Source organism: Dendropsophus ebraccatus, chromosome 1, assembly GCF_027789765.1.
Source record: "Dendropsophus ebraccatus isolate aDenEbr1 chromosome 1, aDenEbr1.pat, whole genome shotgun sequence".
Lineage (NCBI taxonomy): Eukaryota > Metazoa > Chordata > Amphibia > Anura > Hylidae > Dendropsophus > Dendropsophus ebraccatus.
This window is the reverse complement of record NC_091454.1, coordinates 105,601,355-105,626,166: the sequence shown is the minus strand read 5'-3', so window position 1 is coordinate 105,626,166 and position 24,812 is coordinate 105,601,355. Positions and strand designations below refer to the sequence as shown.

Sequence of the window (24,812 nt, the reverse complement as noted above, 5' to 3'; positions counted from 1 at the left end):
CCTGCTATACATTATAGCAGGCCATCTTCCCCGACCGCTGTGTGTGAACACACAGCGATCGGGGAAACATCGGGCGTACCTATACGCCCGTTTGCGTTAAAGCCCACCCTGCGGGGGCGTATAGGTACGCCTGATGTCGTTAAGGGGTTAAGTAACATGCACTTTCATGTGGAGGGAAAAGTTAGGCAAGAGAGATGCACTCCGAGAAATAGAAAATATGCATTTTAATGTCACATTGAATTGTAATACATTTCAAGTGCAGAAACAGAAAAATAAACTGACAGACATAATGAGTACAGGATTATATATATATTACAATTTGCCTTGTTATAATACATCGGCGGCTATGTAATAAAATAAGAGTTAAGGGCAGATGGATTTTAAGCCAATTTGAATAGCTGTCATGGGAAGAAAGCATTTACTATACATTTAAGCAGTGAGTTCTCAATTTCAGAACAAGAGAGCTTGGCCTTAATTTTATTTTCATTTACTTTAAGGGGGTTAGTTCAACTTAAAGCAAAATATGAAAAGGTACAACAAAGTCTTCAGACAAGTAACACACCTCACATGGCAGAGCCTTATACTAGAAGTGGCACAATGGCGTGTAGTACTGTACCGAATAGTCTGCGTTATGGGAGTTTCTCAAGTGTCACTAGATCTCTTTGCATTAGCCTTATACTGAAGAGCTTCTTATGTTATTATGGTCATATTTCTCTTTCGCTGAAATACAGCACATATACCACCCCCGCCAAACGTAAACAAATTGAAATGAAGGTAAATGTTGTGCTGTAGCTGGATTATTTAATATTACAGTGATTTCCTATTTTATTAGCAAAGGGCCATGCTGACCAGGCGAGTTGGCAGTTCCAAATACTTTTGTAACCATTTTTATTTATATGCACAGACACTAAAATCATCCAGTCATGCAATGTTCACGTTAGGCATTTTGCATCTCTTTGCCAATTTTGTAACTAAGAATCTTGTTCCAGTCAATCTTGGTGCGTGTCACTGGCAGCTGTCGGCGTAAGGCTTTGAAAGTAGTGTCCGACATAGTCTGGTAGTTTTCACTGATTGCAGTCTGAAAAGGAAAGCAACACTATGTTTAAGGTTACTGGCAAAAAATCTGATTGGACATGCTATGTAACCACAAATAAAAAAATCTAAAAGGGAACGTCGCCCCCCCCCCACCCCACACACACACACACACACACACACACACACACACACACACCTGCTAATAGTCATGTTTGAGTACACAATGTGCAAACATACCTCCCAAAAGTCTCTGTGGCTTTATTTTCATAAAAAAAAATCTTCTAGTTCTCACTGGCAGTGTCAAAGAGGCAGGGCCTCACTGCTCGTCTCCCACCCCTCGCCTGGATTTTGTCAGGTCGCTGGTTTCAAATTCTGCAGCAGTGCTGTGGCATAGTCGTGCAACCACAATTGCATTTCTGAACCCCCGCTGCCTCAGAGTCAGTCACCTCAGCTGTTGTTTTCACTAGAGGTCACGCTGTCTTTGCTGTGCATTTGCTGCATTAAATACAGCGACTACCTCTACGACGGCACCAGTGCAGGATTTGAACCAGCGGCATGCTGAAATGCAGGATAGGGCATTCCTAAAATGAAGAGGTGCAGCAGACAAGCAGTGAGGTGTAGCAAGCCATAAAACTGAATGTTGTAGTCATAGTTAAAACCGGATACTGTTTTTTCTCTGCAGCTCTGAAACAGACCCATGGTTACAGACAACCAAGGGTTTAGACTGATTCCACAGCCATTTGTTAAAGGGGTATTCTCATCACAAACTTTTATTAGGTGACAGAATGCAAAAGTAAGCAATTTTGCAAATGCTTTGTATTAGAAAAATTGCTTAGTTTTGCTTTTGTCCCCGGGGACCGCTATGTCCTTTTTTTCTTCTGTCTTCACACACTTCTCCAGGGCTCCCTGGAGACGTGTAATCTCATGGGGAGACAGTGATCTGATTCAGCTCAGCACTGCTGCAGCCCATTCTCATTCCCGCCACTAAACCAGGAAGTAAGCAGGGACGCAGCGGTAGCGAGCTAAAAATTTGGCACATAAGAATAGCCCTTTAGGCATGCTTAGACTACTCCCAAGGTTCACTCGAAGCCTGTAACCATATAAACACATGTCTGCAAAGGAAACAGATTTTTTATTTAGATACATGGGAACAAAATAACACAGAATTTTTCACATCTATAAGACATACCTGGTACTCATTTTCAGCATCTTCTACAATTTTTATAAACTCCTTAGCAGTTTGAACTTCATTCTACAGAAAACAAATCACAAAGTGTGGGTAATAACAATGTACTTTATATAACTTTAACATGTACTTTGTAAATAATTGAGGCATAATGCAGCAAGTATTGCTATAACTCACTTTACTATAACAATAGCAACAAGCCAGCTTTGAAGGAATTTTGTGGCTGTCCCAACTATAAATTTGAATCTGTACATCTTAAAAGGGGTATTCCAGGATAAAAAGTAGTACTCTGGAGTATGGCGATTTAAATTTTTTTTACATTGTGCTGCACAGAACATAACATAGAATTTTTATCTAACCACGCTTCCCCCTGGGGTCCTTCTGCCTGCTGCCACTTTAAAGATGGACTTATCTTTCCAGTGTCAGCCCACTCAGCCAATCACAGACTAAAGTGGCACAACACCACAGTTAGTTATTTGCTGAGTTAGATGTCACTGACGAAACAAGTCCATCTAAGTAGTGGTGGGGCCTTTCAATGGGGGGGGGGGACCAAAGGCTCTAAAGGAGAACCCTGGGTAGTTAAGTTAGGCAAAAATAGAATGATTGTGTTCTATGCAGCCCAAGCACAATATAAAAATGTAAATGGTGGCAGGATACCCTTTCACAACTCTTGATAGGTATGCAGTCTGCTCCTAAAGCAAATAGTGTACAGAACTGCTAGAATCTCTGTAGACTGCACTATAATACACTCACAATTTAGTCTATGGTGCTTCTGGCAGATCCCTACATCACTCACTTTAAGAGCAGACTTTGTACCTGTAGGAGTTTCAGAAAACCTAGGCCTTGACTAGAGATGAACAAATCGCCCGTCTAAACAAAGTGAAGTGCTTCAAGTGGCTTCACCTGCCTTACAACTCTGTTCCGCTCCCTGCCGCTCCTCTCCGGGTGCTGGGAATAGCTGGATCCAGTCATGGGAAACTTGGAGAAGTTTCCTAGTACTGGATCCAGCTTTTCTCGAGACCCAGGGTGGAGCAGAACAGAGTTTAAAGGCAGGCTGCTGACAAGCAACTTGCTGATCAAGCAAAGCGCTTTACTTCTTTTAGACTGGGGATTCGCTCATCTCTAGTCTTGACCACTGCCAACCCAGCTACAGTAATCCTGTGTACTTACCGTCACAGTTAGTGACTCTGCAATATCTTTATGGCTAACTAGCTGAACATTACCATCTTCATAATAATGAACCTGTGGGGTGAAAAAAAAAACTTAGTAAGAACCTCCTTAGGAAATGTGTATTTTCTTTTTATAGAAAAGAGCACTTAAATATCATCAGGTAATATCAACAGGTATGAAGAAAGGATCTGAAATAAAATGTCAGATCAAAGAAAAAAGAAAGGCATTCAGATACAGACATCAAGTGGCATGAGAGAACTCTGCACATCTTAAATTACTTCTAAGAGGTACTCCTAGCACGGATCATACATTTAGCTACAGATGTAAATTCTTATTTTATTTTTTATAATTTAGCAAGGGTCTACTTTAAAAAACAAACTAGGGAGAAAAGTGATAGTGCCCATCTCTTAAAATGTACATGTCAACGCATGGGCTTTCAAACTTTCCTGTGCAGATGCAGCGTCTGACCGAAGTTCATGTTGCTGTCGAAATGTCCTAAGCGTCCCTACTGAAGAGAATATTGCTTGTGGCCAGAACTCACCCACGCTTAGGATGTTTCTGCAGTGGCCCAAACTTTCGTCAGCAGCTGCATCTGTACGGAAAGGTTTGAAAGCCCTCATGGTTAGAGACAGGTTTTAAATAAACATGAGAAAAGCAGATTCGTTTTGCTTATCTCCCTCAGGCTGCTGGCTCTGTGCAGAGGGAGGATAGCGCCCGGGGACCGATTGGAAAACGTTGACGAACTTTAATGACATAAGTGTTTGACCTCTAAAAATGTTATTCTGGAAAAATGGGCAAAAATTCCCACAGACAATATAGAATTTGTTAAATGTAATCCTAGTTGAGTGGAAGACATCTGCAAAGGGAGGACACCTCCATGTTAATGCCTTTGGATTTAAAATGGGATGTCCTAAAAAGTACCTGTAAATGTAATGTGTGCGTGTCCTAAAACTTCTGTCCATTTCATGTACATGGGTGTGCTTTTAAATCTAAATATAGATTTTAATAAGGTGTTTTTTATTGTGCCACCTATATACAGATAAAAAGATTTATATTAAAACAAATACCACAGGCATAACGGAACCATACCTGGATTTTTAGAATGCCAACAACCTTAGTAGTTGATTGTGTGATTGTAAATTTCCATTCTGACCTCCAGCGTCCATTCCTGTAAAAGAATTTAGGGATATAAGACCATTTGGAAAATAGTATATCAAATAATACAACTTATTTGAAGAACATATTAGTAAAACAGCATATCTGCAGAAGTCCGTAACAAGCCGCAGTGTTCCAGAGTATTGGGTCTTCCCACTAAAAATAAGTAGGGGGAAACTTGTTGGAAGACAAGGGATGTACACATTGATCCATCCAAAGGCATTAAATGTCAGGGATGTACATACAGACAACCTGACAACTATTGATGGGTTTTCTTCATGAGAGCCCTTCTGCTAATTTATTATGTACCTTTGTACCTATATGTTTTGCCAAGAACACCAATAGCCTATACCAGTAAAAGTGTCTTATGAATATAAGTATCATGCCCTCTTTTTGTTGCTGGGACTGGACCTTAAAGGAGAAGCCAGAGCTGTGCGGGCTGTGTGCGGACTGTGGCTGCTGGAGAGGATGATGGCAGGAGGATGCTCAGTGTCCCTCCAGTGCCCTGTGTCCCCCTGCCACCATCCTCTCCAGCAGCCACAGCCCGCACAGCTCTAGGAGTCGGGTCGTGACATCACCATGTTATCCAGGAAGTGAAGCCTTGATGCAGTAGTAAGTGCAGGGAAAAAAACACTTTAAGCATTTCCCGTAATAAGTGTATATTGGTAATTTGTATAACTTTTTCTTTTTTTTTGGGGGGGGGGGGGGGGGGGGGGGGGGCAATACAATACTTCAATAAAAGTTTTCGCCAGACTTCTCCTTTAACTGCACCAACTGACCTAGTCCTAGGGACAGCCCCCTTATCTTGGCATTTGGGACGCCCATACCAGGTGGTCTCCTAGTTCTTAGGCAGGGTATAATAGCTTAGTAACTTCCATACTAGCCATGTGTCTCCAGAACCAACCCTAAATATGCACTTACCATAAGTGTGTCACTGTTGTGTTTTTTTTCTTTAATTGAATTTAATAAAAAATAAGCTTAATCACCCTTAGTGCTGTTATACAGTTTTTCTTTTATGTAAATTGCTTAGTATTATGAGGACAGAATTGTATTTCATGTGAAGTCAGATCATTTGTGAAAGTGATACCAGATGAATTACAAATATTTTAACTTTAATATTTTGGTTACCTTAACCAAATATAAAAAAAACTATTAATACATGACCAGCAGAAGGTTAAAAAGTACCTGTCAGTACATCCAATGACCTCTGGGGCCAGAAGTTCGGATATCCATGACTACGAACATAGCGAGACCGTAATGCATCCAACCCCTATTCTTATTACAGTCTTTGCCTCATTAAAGGAGAGTATTCCTTTAAGATTGATGCAATGAAATGACTTACCAGAAGTTCTTAGCTTGAAACTGATGACTCTCAATGCATGCAATTATCGTCTGTTGTCCATCTATTGTTTTGCCGTACACCTGGAAACAATAAGATTTCATTAGCAAGGAGTGTGCGGAGCCAAGCAACATGCAGTTCTAGCTTTACAGGAACATACACAACTTTAGGGGGGACGCAGAGAGAGAGACTTACGGTGCAAACGCCATTTGGGTAATGATCCTTCACATAGGATCTCACTGCAGTGTCAATAACATTCCTCCAAGACTCTATGGCATTTTCTCCTTCATAGGGCCTTGGGTCACTTGCCTCCTTTCTCAAGTGATCAAATTTGAATGAAATTTTGTTCTTAGGATCCAGGAATCTTCCATTGCCAAGATCTCCATGCTCAGTTATTAATACCTGAGTTAAAAGTTGAACACATTAAAAAGTGTACTCAACACAAAACGCTACTGTACAGACTGGATACATGACATGTATGGCTAGCTGGAAGAGCTTACTGATCAGAGTAGGTTTTTTTCTTTTTTATCTGATAAAACATTTGGTGAACCTACTGAAAAGAATGCACTAATGGCTGACTGGTAGTATCTCTATACAGTACAGTGCAACACTACATGTTCTGTACTGCTCTTCACCTGTGTCAGGGGGAGCTTCTAGTTTGGTGGGGGCAGCTCCATTTTGTATTTCTGTTGCACTGTGTGTACTGCACAGCAGTGTTTCCCAACTCCAGTCTTCAAGGACCACCAAGATTTGAGGATATCTCATATAAAGAAATTCTAGGATGATACCTGATGCACGGACTATAATGAAATTACCTGTGAAACACTAGGGAAATCTTCAAAATATGACCTGTTGGTGGTCCCTGAGGACTAGATTTAGGGAACACTGCTGTATAGGACCCTGAAGAAGCACATGCCCAATGTATAAAGATTCTGTAGCTTTCGGGGAGATTTATAAAACTGATAGAATTGGCTCAGTTGCCCCTAGCAACCAGATTCCACCTTTCATTTTCCAAAGAATCTAAAGAAAGAAAAGTGGAATAAGATTGGTTGCTAGGGGCAACTGAGCCAGTTTTTCTTTACTCCTCTTTGATAAAACTCTCCCCTTGGTTTATGCCTATTAGATATACTATACAATGGTCATCCTGGAACCAATTAATGCTATAACCTTTAGGACCACATTTATGAAAATCAATTTTTATAGCAACCAGTCTCAACTAAAAGGGGTTATCCAGTGAAAATCTCTTTCAGGGTGTGTTCACACCTACAGGATCTGCAGCAGATCTGCAGCACCTTTGATGCTGTGTTAAGTTATTTAAATGAAATCTGCTGCAGAAAATCAGCTGCAGATCCTGTAGGTGTGAACGCACCATTAAATGAACTGGTTTCACAAAGTACAGATTTGTAATTTACTTCTACTTCTGTAAAATATATGTCCAGGCTTCCAGTACTTATCAGCTACTGTATGTCTTGCAGGAAATGTTTTCTTTTCAGTCGGACACAGTGCTCTCTGCTGCAATCTGTCCGAAACTAGTTAATTTGAAAGAAAGATTTTCGCTGGATAACCCCTTTAATTTCTCAAACTTTTATGGTAAAATAAAAGTCGACCTGTGATTGGTTGCTATAGGCAAATCAGACAGTTCTGATAAACCTGGGCCCATGGGTGAGACCTATTTATGAAGATAAAAATGGATAAGTCTCATTTATAAACAATTGACAAACGATCTCTAAATCAGTTTTAATATTTATTTCAAGTCTTTTTTCGTTTCAATCTTTTAAATTGGTTTTAACACAGTTGTACAAGTCACTGCGATTGTGCCATTTCAAGTAGACAAGCCATACGTACATTAATAAACAGATATCTTATTCTCTGAAAAGCAACTCCAATATGTTCATTGGACATGACTGCAAGGATAACTATGTGTGTATAGTATATACTCTCTAGGGCCTACTTTGCAAATTCATTTGGCTATAATCTCTCCACGTATGCTGGAACTGTTTAACCTGTCCCCCCCATAGCCATTATTTTCCACGTAGGAATGATGGGGGAGATTTATCAAACATGGTGTAAAGTGAAACTGGCTCAGTTTCCCCTAGTAACCAGATTCCACCTTTCATTCCTCAGACTCTTTACAAAATGAAAGGAGGAATCCGACTGGTTGCTAGGGACAACTGAGCCAGTTTCACTTTACACCATGTTTGATAAATCTGCCCCTATGTTGTTGAATAATGGTGCGTTTACACAGAGATTTCTGTCAGATTTTTTAAGCCAAAGCCCGGAATGGATTTGAAAAGAGGAGAAATCTCAGTCTTTCCTTTATGACCTGTTCTCTGCTTATAGTCTGTTCCTGGTTTTGGCTTCAAAGATCTGTCAGATAAATCTCTCTGTGTAAACGCACAATTAGTTCCACCACTTCTTTTCGCGGGGCAAACCATTTGTTTCCAATACCAAGGAAAATAAGTTTGGCTACATAGTAAGGCATTTACATAACAAGCGTCTTTGATGTGGAAGGAACTTGTGTGCGCTAGTTGTGGGGTAAGTACCTTGACACCCACAATATCCCCTAACAATGTTGCCAAAAGGTGGTAATAGGAAAACTCTGTCCGTGCACAACCAGTATTCTGCAGACTAGACATCGAAGCTCACGGCACCAACATTTATGATGATGCTGGGAGTTCAGAAACTGTTTAAGAGTTTGCGCTACTGTACTAAAAGCCATGTGGATGTGTCAGTACAGTAGCACAAAGATTTAGAGTCGGAGTTCCTGGCATAATGAATGCTGATGGCAGTAGCTCCGAGGTCCGGTCTATAGAATACTGTCCATGCACGGACACTATTTTGTGGATGTGTGAATGTCCCCTTACTAAATGAAAATTGTTACCTATTGTTCTTTAAAATAGGGTTATGAGGAATTGTGATCACACTATAGTGATGTCTAATTACAAATCTTGTTAATACACAATATCATAAGTACATAACTTAATCCTGATGGAAGCTTATTTGCATGCATTTATTATTTATATCTACCAAGAAAAAACAAAAAACCTGAAAAACCAAACAAAAGAACAAACTGATATACATGATAATAATGCTAACAGTAAAGAAAATAAAAATAAGAAAGGACGTGCACATACCTGATCTTCATAGCCTTCAATTTTTACCGGGGTGAACTGATCCAAGTTGTATTGTGCAAAGGCACTAAACATACGAATAGAAAATGTAAAGATTCATGAATTCTAAAGGAAAAACATTCATGACCTTGCACCTTAAATATACCTGTCCCATTTGTGGATGTGGACTAGCTCATATAGAATGCTGCATGATATTGAAGTGTTTTCAGTCAACTAACGGTTAATGCAGACTGCGCTCTGTGGACAGGTTCTTTAGAGCAGCCAGCACCATGATTAATTATGATGTCGGAAGCTCCGATACTGTTTGAAAGTATGCGCTAGTGTACTGACACAGCCGCAAGGCACACTTCATTCTTCTAAGTCTGTACATGGAGAAGTTGCAGATAAACCCCCTCTGCATGGGTATATCAGTAGCAGATCCATACAGAAATCTGCCTGTCAACCTCTATAGCACATCAATAAAAATACACCAACAGGTGTGCTCCCATACCCTTTGATAAATTCCCATCTGAATTAAGAAAGGGGATAAATATATCTGCAAACTTGTCTCTTTTTCCCGGTATGCTGCTCTTTCCCTAAAGATTATATAAAAAAAATAAATAAATAAATTATATATATATATATATATATATATATATATATATATATATATATATATATATATATACACACACACACACACACACACACACACACACACACACACCTACAAACATACACACACTGTACCTCAGCTTTATAGCTTTTTTTTTTTTTAGCTAAAATAACAATGGGTGACAAAGCGGCATTTTATATATAAAGCTGTGCTTCCAAAACATAGAAAAATGCTTTGATTCTATAATACAAATAGTTTGGGCTTTCCAGAGATGCAGCAAGCTGTAACACCTCCTCCATCCCCCCTCCCATACTAGACCTTGCTCAAGAGTCAGCTTCTAGGTGTCAATCAAGCAAGGAAGGGGGAAAGAAGAAGCATTTTAGCTTGTAGTTTTTCAAGTCCTTTTTACCTCTTTTTACCAGAGCATTTTTCTACATCCTGGACTCAGAGACTTATATGAAAGGCACCATGTGTCTCCTTGACCTAACAGCTATCCAAAAGTGTTAGTTTGGAACGTGAATTACATCTGGCAGATTCCCTTTATGTTTTCAAGTTTCATGCAGGTTGTCCCAGGCACGACTGCTGGATGAACCTTTGGCAAGGAAAGGACAGACTTGTAGCAGCCTAACTTTATAGGAGAATTTAGTAGTAGATACCTGCACCAACTTAACACTGTCCCTGTCAAACTAGAAATTAGGGAGTTATAAAAGAGTTGTGTCCGGACTTGATACTTACTGAGCAGCACCTTCCCTGAGTAAATTGTCATTGTTAAGCAGGAACCGAACATCTGCATGGGAACAATGTTTTAGAAGAATTAGAATTCAACAATGTTTGTATTGAAAAATAAGCAGCACCCATTTAGGATCTATTTGGTAACACATACATAGTACATGCAATCATTTGAATTATGGTACTTTTAGAAAATCTTTTACAATTCTACTTTTACATTCCTATTTTATTAATCTATTGATACATTTACTAAAACTTACAATTAATATATATATATATATTTTAGCCATATGCAAATTCTGAGAAGGGACTCATCGCTATGTGATATTCTTCATTTCGTTAGATTATGTGCAAAGATTATGGTGAATATTGCAGTCAAGGATGCCAAACACTTCAAAGTTGTGTGACAAATGATCTTTGCATGTAATCTGATAAAATATTACAGAGCAGCGAGTGCCTTCTCATATTTCTTTTGCATTACTATGTTGGACAGACTATTTGTTCACAAAGGTGAAGAACACCATACAGTGATTTCTACCATATGTAGCTCCAGGTACCTATAGTCTGACATTCACATGCAGATGGACTAGTGCCACATTACTACATAAGCCCTGATAAATTTTGTTAAGGGCTCTATTACATACACAGATTAATCTAACAGATTTTTGAAGCCAAAGCCAGGAACAGACAACAGGTCATAATGGAAAGATTGAGATTTATCCTCTTCTCAGACCAATTCCTGGCTTTGGCTTCAAAAATCTGTCAGATAAGTGTGTGTGCGCGCGCGTGTGTGTGTAAAAGCAGCCTTAGGGTCTATTTACACAGAAAGATTATCTGACAGATTATCTGCCAAAGATTTGAAGCCAAAGCCAGAAACAGACTATAAACAGAGATCAGGTTATAAAGGAAAGCCTGAGATTTCTCCTCTTTTCAAATCCAATTCTGGCTTTGGCTTTAAATCTTTGGCAGATAATCTGTCAGATAATCTTTCTGTGTAAAAAAATTCAAACGGCCCCTCCTCAGCCAATCAGTGCTGCCGTGCATTAATTGGCTGAAGAGGGGAGCTGGGAATTTCAAACGGCTCCCCATCAGCCAATCAGTGCTGCCGTGCATTAATTGGCTGAAGAGGGGAGCTGGGAATTTCAAACGGCTCCCCTTCAGCCAATCAGTGCTGCCGTGCATTAATTGGCTGAAGAGGGGAGCTGGGAATTTCAAATGGCTCCCCTTCAGCCAATCAGTGCTACCGTGCATTAATTGGCTGAAGAGGGGAGCTGGGAATTTCAAACGGCTCCCCTTCAGCCAATCAGTGCTGCCATGCATTAATTGGCTGAAGAGGGGACCCGGGAATTTCAAACGGCTCCCCTTCAGCCAATCAGTGCTGAAGAGGAGCACTGATTGGCTGAAGAGGAGCCGTTTGAAATTCCCGGCTCATCTCTTCAGCCAATCAATGCGCTGAAGAGGGGAGCCGGGGATTTGAAGACCTGCTACACGGAGCAGGTAACGTATGCTCACGGCGGGGGCGATCGGAGCGGCGGCAGGGGTGGCGATCAGAGCGGCGGCGATCGGAGTGGCAGGGGTGGCGATGGGGGCGGCGCAGGGGGGCAGGCCGGGCTGAGCGATTTTTCCATACGATATATCGTACCGTCTAAACGCTGATCGTTATAAAAAAAAAATTCTTACTTCGAAATCGTTAATCGTGCGATCGGGCCAATAATCACCTCGTGTAAACTTAGCATTATGGTGGTTTTACACGGAACAATGTATCGTTCGAATCTGCACGATAACGGTCGAATTCGAACGATAATCGTACGTGTAAACGCAGCAAACGATCAAGCAACGAGCGAGAAATGGTTCATTTTGATCTTTCAACAAGTTCTCAAATCGTCGTTGATCGTTCGCAAAAAATTCGCAAATCGTTCAGTGTAAACAGTCTTTCAACGATTTCCCCTATGTGTGAGATAGGCTTAAGCGATCGCAAAACGAATATTCCGTTTGATGTATCGTTCCGTCTAAACGCCGATTGTTATAAAAAAAAATATCGTTCATTCAAAATCGTTAATCGGGCGAATTATCGCTCCGTGTAAAGCCACCATTAGACAGAGAAATTTCTACCGATTTGGCAGATAATCGCTAATGGTCCTTTTACACGGAACGATTGATCGTTCGTTTTTGCACGATAACGGTCGAATTCATATAATCGTACGTGTAAACGCAGTGAACGATCAAACGACGAGCAAAAAAATCGTTCATTTTGATCTTTCAACATGTTCTCAAATCATCGTTGGTCGTTCGCAAAAAATTCGCAGATCGTTCAGTGTAAACAGTCTTTCAGCGATTTCACCTATGTGTGAGATAGGCTTAAACAATCGCAAAACGATCGCATAGCGAATTTTCCGTACGATGTATCGTTCCGTCTAAACGCTGATCGTTAAAAAAAAATTGTTCATTCAAAATCATTAATTGTGCGATCGGGCGAATTATCGCTCCGTGTAAAAGTACCATAAGGCTCATATGCCAAATGTGTAATTCAGACACAATTTGCACAAAGTCCAAACACATCCATTAGACTCCATTAACATGATTGTAACTGATTTGGTATCTGTCAGGCTGGCAGACTTGTTTCCTCTGCTGCATAACGCTGTAGACTCTGTGCTATATACATCACAAGCACAGAAGAGCGACCAAGCCAATAACCCCTAAAGACACGTATATACCTCTGGGAGTATACATACCACAGGCTGAGAATCGCTGTAATATGGTGTAAATAAAAAATGTTGCATCCCAAATAAAATTTAGCTACTTTTCCTTTTAATTCAAGGAATCGTCTTCTACAGACATAAAACCTGTAAAACAAATGCAGCTCTAGGGTTGGAGAGCAAAATGTACAGTATTACTCACCATTAAACACTTCATTAAACTCTCCTGGTGGAGCATGAATGATGAATTTTGCAGCTACGCGTACCTAAGAAAAAAAAAAAAAGGCAAATTTACAGTAAGCTAAGCTCACTTAGTGTCTGCATAAGGCTAGGCGACAGTGGAAACCGCCCAGTTGCTGCAAAGCCCGGCCTAGGTGACAGTGTCAGTCCATGAGATGAAATGAAAAGTAACGGGGGTGACAGTATCACTTTAAATGAAAAGTGATAGGAGATCCTAGCCAGTCAGTGTACCGGGATGGTATTCTCCTCCTCCTACCATGCTCCTAAGGGATACTAGAGGCACTATGTGCCCCTGTATAAGGTTCCCTATAAGGGTAAGGTGCCCTGACTCGCCAATAGATCACCCTTAAAATTTAGTGAGAAGGAGCCAAGTGCATATTGCAGTATTCCCAGCTACTGCCTTTACACAGCTTAGCAGGCCAGGCTGTTTCTGGTGCCCTAATATGATCCTCGCTGTCAGCTACCAGATCACAAGCAGTCTATACTAATGGTGTGTTTACACAGACAGATTATTGATGGCAAAGCCAGGAACAAGACTGTAAACAGAGAACAGGTCATATAGGAAAGACTGAGATTTTTCCCTCTTTTCAAATCCATTTCTGGCTTTGGTTTCTGTCAGATAGTGCATATACACAGACAGATTATTACCATCAGCGCTGCTTGTGATCCAGCCCACGGTGCTGGATTTGTCTGTACACTGAAGATACATGCATATTTCAGACTAGCAGTACTACAACGGTTAGAAAACTTTATACTGACAAGCCACTAAAATACAAGCTTTTCCCCAGTATCCTTCCCCTACATGTTCTAGCCCCATCTGGTTTCTCCATTTTGCAACCACAGGTCTTAAAGGGAACCAATCACCTCAAAAATGCATATAAAGCTAAGTACATGTGCTGTTAGACCACACAGCACACTTCCCACACATGTTTTCATAGCCTCCTTACCTCCCCCGTGTAAGCCACAAAATCACTTTATAAAACTGGCGCCCTGTATGCAAATTATCTGAGGTAGTCATCGGGGCGGTGTGTGGATAGCAGGTAGTCACGGTCTGCTGGGCGTCTCCTATCGTCCTGGGCGTTTTTCCGCTTTAATCACGCCCACAGAGGCGTGATCTTGGATTAAAAGCAGCTTGTTTGCCGGACATATACTGCTTTTGTGCAGGACTCTAAAGCGTGTACAGCGCTGCAAACAGTGGGGGCAGCTGAGGGGCTGTGTCGCCCCTCACTGTTCTTGGGCACAGGATGTTTAGTTTAAAAAAAGTTTGTTTTTTTATTTACAAAGTTTTATTACAAAGTAATATAACTTTATTAAAGCAATGTATTTTAAATTATTTTTTGTCTCTGGCGTACCCCTTTACGTTTTTTTCTGTCTCCTTACCATGGCCACAAAACCAAAACTAAAATCATGTGGGCAATTATGGAACTGTTCAATGATAAAATGGCAAGTGTACACCCATTAACTATTAACAATATGCAGCAATTTTACTTCTTTTGGGTACACTCACATGTACAGGATGTGCAGCAAATTTGAAATATCAGATTCAAAGCAAATCGAATCTGGGCCACCCCTAAAGGGGTCAGCTCTTTGTCTCCAACCCTGCACTTCTTGGACAGCAGGGAAACTGCTCCAAAGCTGTTGCATTGCTTTGTAAGCAAGTCTAAAATTAAAGGCAGCACACTGACCTCTTGCATGATCATCACATGGGATACACATTTAGTTTTGACTTTCTTTTCATGATCTGAATTTGTCGGATTGCTGTGATTTTACAGCAATAAAATGCAGTGTCCACAGCTATAAAGAGGATTTCTCAGACAATTACTGACAGTGTTCATGGTTTCACTTTACATATATACGAACTACTACCGTCCTACTACTTCCTCCTACAACTTACACCACAAACCAATCGCATCACAACACTGTGTGTCACTGCTGAGGTGTCCATTTATGGCAATAAAGCCTTACTACATGACGTGGGAGAGGACAGGCACGCCTTCACATCTCAGCCAACACATACAACAGTATGGAAGAAGAAACACCAGGACACAATACACATGGATATGTGACAGACTCCACCTTAGCACATGTAAAGGATACCATGCACTCCAGGCCTGGAGGAACAATTCAGCAAGTGTCACTTTACTGTGGCCTTTAGTTAGGCCCTGCAGACGCGGTCATACACCAATGGTCAGCAGTCGGTGGCTTTTCACCTCCCAGTATGCATAGTTTTATTTTTTTTATGCATTTGTGTGGTACATTTAGTGGGGGAGGGTTACAATTACGACAATATATAAACCATTAGATGAAGATATCTTTCTGTGTCAAGCTGACTAATACTGGACACAATACCACTGCTCTCTTGCACGCTCAGGCTGCTAAAGTGTTGCATGAAAAAGTTTTCGAGAACCAAAGTCAAATAGTTTGGAACACTTCAGTTAAATGGTAGCTATCATAGTGACATGTCAGAGGTTTGTATGAGTCGGGGTCTGGGTGCTGACACCCCTGACACAAATTAAAGGTTTTATCCAGGCTTAGGAAAACATGGCTGCTGTCTTCCAGAAACCCCACCACTTGTTCTCAGCAGCTCATCAGTGTCAATTTGCAGCTCAGTTCCATTGAAATTAATTGAACTGAATTGCAATACCACACACAACCTGAGGACAGGTGTGGTGCTGTTTTATAAAGAATGTAGGTGTCCTTTAAGGCTGCATTCCCATGTTCCGTGATCCTGACGGATCACGGACGTGGAATGCATGTAACGGAGTCCCCCTGCGCCCGGACAGTATCTGTAATGAGATGCTGGGAGCGGGGGAGACTGTATTCATAAGCGCCGCGCTGTAGTAACAGCACCGCGCGGCTCCTTCAGTACAGCGCAGCGCTTATAAATACAGTCTCCCCCGCTCCCAGTATCTAATAACAGATGCTGTCCGGGCGCGGGGGGACTCCAGCACTGGCATTCCACGTCCGTGATCCGTCAGGATCACGGAACGTGGGAATGCAGCCTAAAGGGTTCCTATCATTTAAACAAACTTCGGACGTGTCATAGTGAAATGTCAGAGATTTGTATCAGTTGGGGTCCGGGTGCTGAGACCCCTGCTGATGGTTAGAATGAAGGAGTGGACGGAATTATTATGGATCCTTATGGAACTCCTGGTAATCAATGTACCGGAAGTTCCATAGGGCTCCTTTATAATTCTGTCCACTCCTACTTTGGCAGTGAGAGTGAGATGAAGAAGCAGAGCGTGGGCTGCTGCGCATGTCTGCCACTTCATTCTAACCATCAGCAAGGGTCTCAGCACCCGGACCCCAACTGATACAAATCTCTGACATGTCACTATGACACGTCCGAGGTTTGTTTAAATGATAGGAACCCTTTAAAGGACACCTACATTCTTTCTAAAACAGCACCACACCTGTCCTCAGGTTTTGTGTGGTATTGCAATTCAGCTCAATTCATTTCAATGGAACTGAGCTGCAAATTGACACTGATGAGCTGCTAAGAACAAGTGGTGGGGTTTCTAGAAGACAGCAGCCATGTTTTCCTAAGCCTGGATAAAACCTTTAATTTGTGTCACTTTGCTCGAATGCATTCGGTTACTGTGTGTCATGGCTCTAATGGTGCGTTTACACAGACAGATTTATCTGACAGATCTTTGAAGCCCAAACCAGGAACAGACTATAAACAGGGATCAGGTCATAAAGGAAAGACTGGGATCTATCCTCTTTTCAAATCCATTCCTGGCTTTGGCTTCCAAAATCTGTCAGATAAATCTATCTGTGTAAACCCAGCATTAGAGTGAAGTATGACCTGGTTGGCGCCAAACAAGTGGCTTGTTTTACACATGATTTGGGCACCGCTAGGTAATTGAGTCCCGTTCGCATGACTTTGGTACACACAATGAAAACGCTTAAAATTTAGGAATTTTGTGATTATCTCCTTTATTATATATTGTGTAAGCAAGCACAGGTTATGCTCAAACGCAAACCTTGTTCAGAATATTAATGTTACTAATAAGTATAGTTATTAAAGGAGAAGTCCGGTGAAATTTTTTTTCCCCCATTTCCTCCCCACATAAAAAGTTATATAAGTTCCTAATGTACACTCATGTCAGATTATAGCCCCTTACCAGACTTTTCTCTGTGTCCCCAGCTGCCGGAAGTGGCTTACTTCCGCATTCTGGGCTGACGTCACGACGAGTGCAGGGTCCCTGCTGCAGCTTGGGTCGTGATGTAGGGCTGACCACGTCACTGTGCAGGCGTTCCTATGAGCTGCTGGCACGCCTCCCAGCCTCATACATATGCATACAGAAGCCTCCCTCCTGTGTAGAGGCACCCGTTCTGTGTAGAGCAATCAGAATGCTGATGAGGAGGGGGAGGAGCGAGCACGATGGAGGGCTGGAGCAGGCAGGCTGGGAGCTACGTGTCAGCTGTGACCAGAACGCTGACAGGTGGGGGCTGCAGGGGGAAGGAGAGAGCATGGCAGGCTGGAGCAGGGTCACTGAGAGCTCGGTGCTCTGCTGCAGGGGGGGAGATACAGCATGACTGGCTGGAGGAGGCTGGGAGCCTGTGTGTGCTGGGATGAGAAGGGATGGGGTGGGGGCTGCTGGGGGGAAGGAGAGAGCATGGCAGGCTGGAGCAGGGTCACTGAGAGCTCCATGCTGTGCTCAGAACGGGAGGAGCTGTGCTGCAGGGGGGAGATACAGCATGACTGGCTGGAGGAGGCTGGGAGCCTGTGTGTGTGCTGGGATGAGAAGGGATGGGGGCTGCTGGGGGAACAACACATGACAGGCTGTGTAGGCACACTATAAAGACACTGTGTGCTGTGATCAGAAGAGGAGGAGAGGGGGGTTGTGTATAGTACCTGCTGAATTGTAAAGTGTACATTAGACACTACAAGTGATGCCACAGAGAATGCATGTGGCAGGACTACAGGCTAAGCATTAGGGGGGCTGGTAACATTCAGGGGGTGGGACACAGAGCAAGGCTTTACTGAGTGGGCTGGACAAGCAGCAGAGGGGAGTATACAGTGGGCGTGACAGGTACAGCAGCAAGGAAGAGGGGCTGGGACTTCTGACAGGAAGTGTGGAGAGACCAGCTGATAACCAGAACAGGCGATGTGGGGGTCCTAGAGTGGCGATTTGGGGCTCAAACTGTTACTATTCCAAAGGGGGAAAAGATCCTTTGTTTATTTGGTGATTGGTTTTTTTGAACAGACCCCGGAATTCTCCTTTAAGTAATTATTTTACCAAGGGTAGTTGATGCTTGAAACACTTCCAGCACATATGGTTGGAAAATCCAAAGTAAGTGGACATAACATGCCTGGAAGAAATATATAGATAAGAAAATCCCGGCACTCACCTATTGAAGTTATGCTTGTTTACATGCAAACAAAGTACAGGACTACGCGTTTCGGCATATAGCCTTAATCAGCTCGTTTTTGCACATAAACAAGCAAACGTCAATAGGTGAGTTCCTGGATTTTCTTATCTACTACGCCTGGAATGCCATCCCGCCACAAGCACCACCACTTACGATACATGGAATAAATATATATCCAAAACATGGAAATAAAATAAGGGCAGACTAGATGGAACAGGTTTTTCAACAATCTGTTTCTTCCCAACATCCACAGCACAGGTATACTGCCCATACATAGTATTATTGGCCATGTTCATATTGGCTGTCTGTGCTGACAATATGCAATATTACCCTGCTGCATACTGATGGATGGACTTTGCTTAGAATACAATCATCTTTATGTTGGTTTACAACCAATCAAAATCATTTTCTGCTTGTTTCAAGCATTAATGGCTGAAACTTCCAATGTCTAGGAATGTCTTCTCTATCACCCTCTGTTACCAAACATATGCCCCCTTCAACCCTTCTTTCCCTACCTTACTGCATGACTACCAGGTGTCCACATATTATTCAGAAAAGTTTTTGAATTTTAGAATTTAAAATTTTTCTTTATATGTCCCTCAGGCCACCTTAAAGCGAATGTACAATCAGGTACATTCATCCCCGCGCCGGCGCCCATTTATTCAGGTAAAAAAAAAACAAAGGGGTGTACCTGGTGGTACTTTTGTTTTAACACAGGTGTAATGTAAGCACACAAAAGCATTCATATAATTGTCACAACATGTAGTCCTACTGCGGGCCCAAACTGACCTATTACCCGGGGCAATGCGGAGAGCAAGCCTGTCAGGGAGAAGGCGCCGGTCTGCTGCTATTACACGGGGCGACAGCAGCAGGTTGTTAACAAGCTGATTGTTGCCGTTTTAGCCTGTTGAAAGATAACGGTCAGCTAACACCGTGCATGTTGTTGTCTTCTATTACACGAAACTATTATCAGCTGTAACAGCCAATAATCGCTTTGTGTAATAGGGCCTTTACAGTAGATTACCATAGGATCCCATAGTGACTTGGGTCTGGTTGGGCAGAATCACAGCATGTGAAGGTGGCCCCAGGGAGCACTAGTAAAACACCAGACATTACAACAGTCCTAGCATAGGAGGTTAGTCCTCAGCAGCCTATCAGTTCACTTGATAGAAAACCCATGCTCGGGGAAGCTGTACTAGGTAATAGATACCTCTGCTGTAATTCAGGGGGGCAGAGAGGGCATTAAGGCATGACTACGAGTAGAACCAAAAACTGACAGATGTGACAAGGGCACAAGTATGTAGGGACACAGCATCTATGTCTGATCAGCTCTGAAGCACAAACTGCTGCTCTAACAGGTCACAGACTGTGCATGCTAAATCACAGAGCATGAAACTGCTAAAGACTCGCCAAGCTCAGACAAGCTGCTGCCAGCTTCTCATACAAACAGTAACCAGTCCCATCAAGCCTCCAGTATCTCACCTACAGCACCCACCCCGCTCTATACCTACCCTTTCTCCTCTCCTTACTGACTCTCTTTCTAGTCATGCTTAATATTGTTCATGATACGTTTGTGCACCAGACAACGCCTTACCCTGTTCAGGAAGTAGCTCTTGACACACTGCCCTAAGCTGCCCCTTACGGACCCTTCCTTAAAAGGGTTAAACCAAGATTAGAAGTTATCACCCAACAAGATAGAGGAAACCTAGCTGAATAGTAAGGTTGCCACTGCTGACGGCACACCGATGGTAAGAACAGAATGGAGTGCAGTAGTGCACGTATTCAGCCACCACCCCATTCACTACCTATGAGACGGACTGGAGATGGCATCTGTAACAAGTTTGGTCCTGTATAGTCTAGACTTTTAAGGGGAGATATGATTATTATTATTATTTTTTTTTTTTAAATACAGTGCTACCTCTGCTCTCGAACTCCAGAACCAAGCTGTGTGTTCCCGTAAGGAACAATATAAATGTCTTTAATTGGTTTTTGCACTCTGCACTTGACTGTGGGTCACCCGGCCCACAGAGTGTAAAGACTAGCACTAGCGGTGCATCCTGCACAACTACTGACTGTAAGGGAGCAGGGATTCCTATCAGAATGACGGGAATCCCTACTCTAAACTGGTGTTCCCCGCTGCAGAGTCGCAGAGAGAGAGGAAGTAGTGGGGTGGTAATTTGCTGCGCTCCTGCCCCTGCTAGAACTTGCGCCTGTTTTGAGTTCTAACAGGAGAGAGGTGTGGAAGCTGCACCAGCTGCAGGGACTCCTCTTTAGGCCGCCGGCACCCTGGAGAGGTGTCTCTGCAGCCCTCCCCACCACTCACACTTAGGGGAACAGCTCCTCTACCCTGCCCCACCGCTTGTCTGGCAGCCGCTGATTTCACTGGTCCGGTGCTGCTTCTCCCCACAGTGGGGTATATCTCCACCGGCCTGCCCCAGCTGCGGCACCAATTTCCAGGCTGCCAAAGCATGTACTTCAGCGACGATGGCCTGGAGATGGGTGCCGCAGCTGGGGCAGGCCGGCGGAGATATAACTCACCGCGGGAGAGGCAGCGGCGGCCTGGGGAAAGCGTTGGATGGCGGTTGTAATGAGGAGGGCGGCCGGAGCAAGGGTGCCAGCGGCCCAGAGGAGGGTCCTTGGAGCTGGGCAACGGTGGGGAGAAGCAGCAGCAGCAGACCGTGGAAAGTGGCAGCTGGCAGGCCAACAGAGGAGCAGGTGCGGTACAGGGGGCAGGCTCCTTTAAACTTGGTTTCCCAACACCTCATTAACTGTCAGCTAAACAATAGCTCATCAGCTATATCCCCCTGACTTTGTTCGGATACCGAAGTGTTCGAGCACCGAGGTATTACTGTATATAAATAGCCCCTACAAGAAATTTGGGGAAGAGATGTTCCAGGTAAAACCCCCTCAAAAGACAAGAAGGCACTGCCTTCGCCTGGAGAAAAAAAAGTTCAATCTCCGGAGGCAGCATTTACCATGAGAACTGTGAATCTATGGAACAGTCTACCCCAGGATCTGGTTACAGCAAGAAGAGTGGAGGGCTTCAAAACCGGCCTAGACAAGTTGTTAGACCAGAGGTCCCCAAACTGCGGCCCCCCGAGGCCTTTTATCCGACCCCCGCCGCACTTCCGGAAGGGACAACTCTTTCATTGGTGGTCAGTGAGAAGACTTCTCTCACTGAGCACCAATAAAAGAGTTCCCCCTTCCGGATCACGCCAGCCCCTGCCTCGCATCCACACTGCTGCCGACATCCCCGCCGAAGGGATCCACCAGCAGGTACAGCGACGTCATCACTGCCCCTGCCGGAGGATCCCTCAGAGATCATGTCCAGGTTACATCCAAGGGTTGGTGGTCCGTGCGGCGCGGAGGAGGCTGGCGGCAGGGCTGACATCTCACACTGCTCCGAGATCTGCGGTCCTGCTCCTGGATCTGCGGTCTGGTGCAACAGACCGCAGATCCTGGAGCAGTGTCAGATGTTATCCCTGCCGCCAGCCTCCTCCGCGCCGCACGGACCACCAACCCTGGGATGTAACCTGGACATGATCTCTGAGGGATCCTCCGGCAGGGGCAGTGATGACGTCGCTGCTCCTGCTGGGGGATCCCTTCCGGCGACTGACCGGTTGAAGAGGCTAGAAGAGATGAACACAGTATTAGGTGAGTATAATAATTTTTTTTTTTTTGTAGCAATGCAGGGGGGCATAATAACTATATGGGGGACATTGCAGGGGGACAATATAACTATATGGGAGACATTGCAGGGGGACAATATAACTATATGGGGGACATTATAACTATATGGGGAACATTGCAGGGGGGCATTATAACTATATGGGGGACATTGCAGGGGGACAATATAACTATATGGGGGACATTATAACTATATGGGGAACATTGCAGGGGGGCATTATAACTATATGGGGGACATTGCAGGGGACATTATAACTATATGGGGGACATTGCAGGGGGTCATTATAACTATATGGGGGACATTGCAGGGGGGCAATATAACTATATGGGGGACATTGCAGGGGGACAACATAACTATATGGGGGACAATGCAGGGATACATTATTAGTATATGAGTGAGGGGGCTGATTGAGGGTGTGAAGGGGGAGTTAGGGGAGGCTGGTTGAGGGGGGAGTGAGGGGTTGAGTGTGTGGATGAGTGGATGCTTTTACTTTTTTTTTGGGGGGGGGGGGGAGGGTTGTGGCATTTTGCACTGGGATTTGATTATAGTGGGAATTTTTTTTATAGTCCGGCCCTCCGACGGTCTTAGGGACAGTGAACTGGCCCCCTGTGTGAAAAGTTTGGGGACCCCTGTCTTAGACCAAAAGAACATTAATGTATATGTATAGAACCATCATCCATGCCTCCTGGTTGAACTTTCTTTTTCAACCATACTAACTATATTAGTCAGATGCGTCCAAATACACCCTAAGGGTATGTCCACTTCCACCCCAAGCCCATCCATTACAAACTGTACTGCCACTTTGGAACTTGAAATTCCTCTGTGTCAAACAGTATCTCTATGGTAGGTGACATGTCAATTCTTTGAGCAGAGGCGCGTGAGCCCCCCCCATAGAGATGCCGTTTGAAACTAAGGCAGGCGGGATTCCATGGTGGAGCCCCCCCGGAATTCTGCGACATTTACTCAGTGTGTAGTAGGCAGGGCTGGGGTACAATAACAGGGCTGGGGTACAGTAATAGATAGGGCTGGGGTACAGTGTGTATTAGGGCTGGGGGACAGTAATAGATAGGGCTGGGGTACACTGTGTATTAGGGCCAGGGTACACTGTGTATTAGGGCCGGGGTACAGTAATCCATAGGGCTGGGGTACAGTGTTAGGGCTGGGGTACAGTGTGTGCTGTACAAGCCGGGTGGGCAGGGCACTTTCTGGCACTGGGGTACACTGTGTGCTGTACAGGCCGGGGTACACTGTGTGCTGTACAGGCCGGGGTACACTGCGTGTCAGGGCCGGGGTACACTGTGTGCTGTACAGGCCGGGGTACACTGCGTGCTGTACAGGCCGGGGTACACTGCGTGCTGTACAGGCCGGGGTACACTGCGTGCTGTACAGGCCGGGGTACACTGTGTGCTGTACAGGCCGGGGTACACTGTGTGCTGTACAGGCCGGGGTACACTGTGTGCTGTACAGGCCGGGGTACACTGTGTGCTGTACAGGCCGGGTGGGCAGGGCACTTCCTGGCAGGCATAAGGAAGCCCTCTACCTGTAACAGTCCGCAGCGGGAGGCCGGGGGAGCCCCTCTCCATGTAGGGCCCAGCCTCCTCGCACACAGCCGGGGGCCGGGTCTCCACCCTCCTGGCTCCTATTTTCGGCTGTGGCCGTACAAGGAGCGGACACACTGCAGAAGAAACGGGCCGCAGCCCGAGCAGCATGGGCCCAGCGGAAGCGTGCCCCGCCGAGGCTGTCAGCCAGTACTGAAGTCACCTGCAAGCCCAGACCGTAACCGGCCTAACAGCGGGGCTGGCCGGCAGCCAGGACACAGCGCCCCCACTGTCTGACCCGCGTCCCTACAGAGCGGCGCACAGGACAGTGTATACATAGAGCGCTCTGTTTGCCAGCACACACATCAGCACACCAACCTTGTCCTCATCGGACAGCTGATCTTCCACGTCCGCCATCTTCTTCACCCCCTTTTCCTGACTGACGGTGCGCGCCCTACGGGCGGAGCCTGACGTCACGGAGCGGCCCTGCACTGAGAAGCGTGGCGAGAGTGCGCCCAGGAGACGCGGGAGCGCGCGTACCGGCAATCCCTGCCGAGCGTCACGTGAGCCTGACGTCACCAGACCTGTGTGAGGAAACTGAGGCCGCTGTGTCCACTGCAGTGATTGGCCGGAGTGCCAAAAAAGTTAAACAACCAGAGGGAGTCCAGTACCGTACACCATTCGTCCTATGGGATAGAGCTGCCATGCATCTCTCCGGGTCACGGACAGGCGGCTCCCACTGGGCTCTACATCTCCCCCTCATGGGCCAGTAAGGAGCAGGTGTATGTGTGCATGGCTGACCCCCTCCATCTAGCTGGCTCCATAAGTCTCCCCTGTTATATCCTGCACTGAGGGGATGTGCACACTATGGAATCTGTGTGGAGAATTTCCAGTGGATTCCGTTGCTCACGCTCCCACTTGACTCTCTGGC

General features: G+C 44.5%; 1 protein-coding gene across 1 annotated transcript; it reads right to left on the bottom strand.

Annotated features, from left to right (window-relative positions):
- Positions 1 to 207: 207 nt before the first annotated feature.
- On the bottom strand, positions 208 to 24,407 carry CAPZA2 (capping actin protein of muscle Z-line subunit alpha 2). The gene is made up of 10 exons (XM_069976396.1): positions 24,260 to 24,407; positions 13,239 to 13,302; positions 10,347 to 10,398; positions 9,020 to 9,083; positions 6,081 to 6,287; positions 5,889 to 5,968; positions 4,481 to 4,559; positions 3,392 to 3,463; positions 2,225 to 2,287; positions 208 to 1,078 (listed from the first exon to the last, which is right to left on the bottom strand). Exons 1-10 carry the CDS (start codon positions 24,296 to 24,298, stop codon positions 938 to 940), a joined length of 861 nt encoding a protein of 286 aa, XP_069832497.1. The 5' UTR covers positions 24,299 to 24,407; the 3' UTR covers positions 208 to 937.
- Between the last annotated feature and the right edge of the window lie 405 nt (positions 24,408 to 24,812).

Coding starts and splice junctions, on each gene's coding strand:
- CAPZA2 (XM_069976396.1), bottom strand. CDS start 24,298: ATGGCGGACGTGGAAGATCAGCTGTCCGATGAGGACAAG. Junction 13,303..24,259: donor AGCTGTCCGATGAGGACAAG/GTTGGTGTGCTG, acceptor TTTTTTTCTTAG/GTACGCGTAGCTGCAAAATT. Junction 1,079..2,224: donor ATGCTGAAAATGAGTACCAG/GTATGTCTTATA, acceptor TTTCCTTTTCAG/ACTGCAATCAGTGAAAACTA.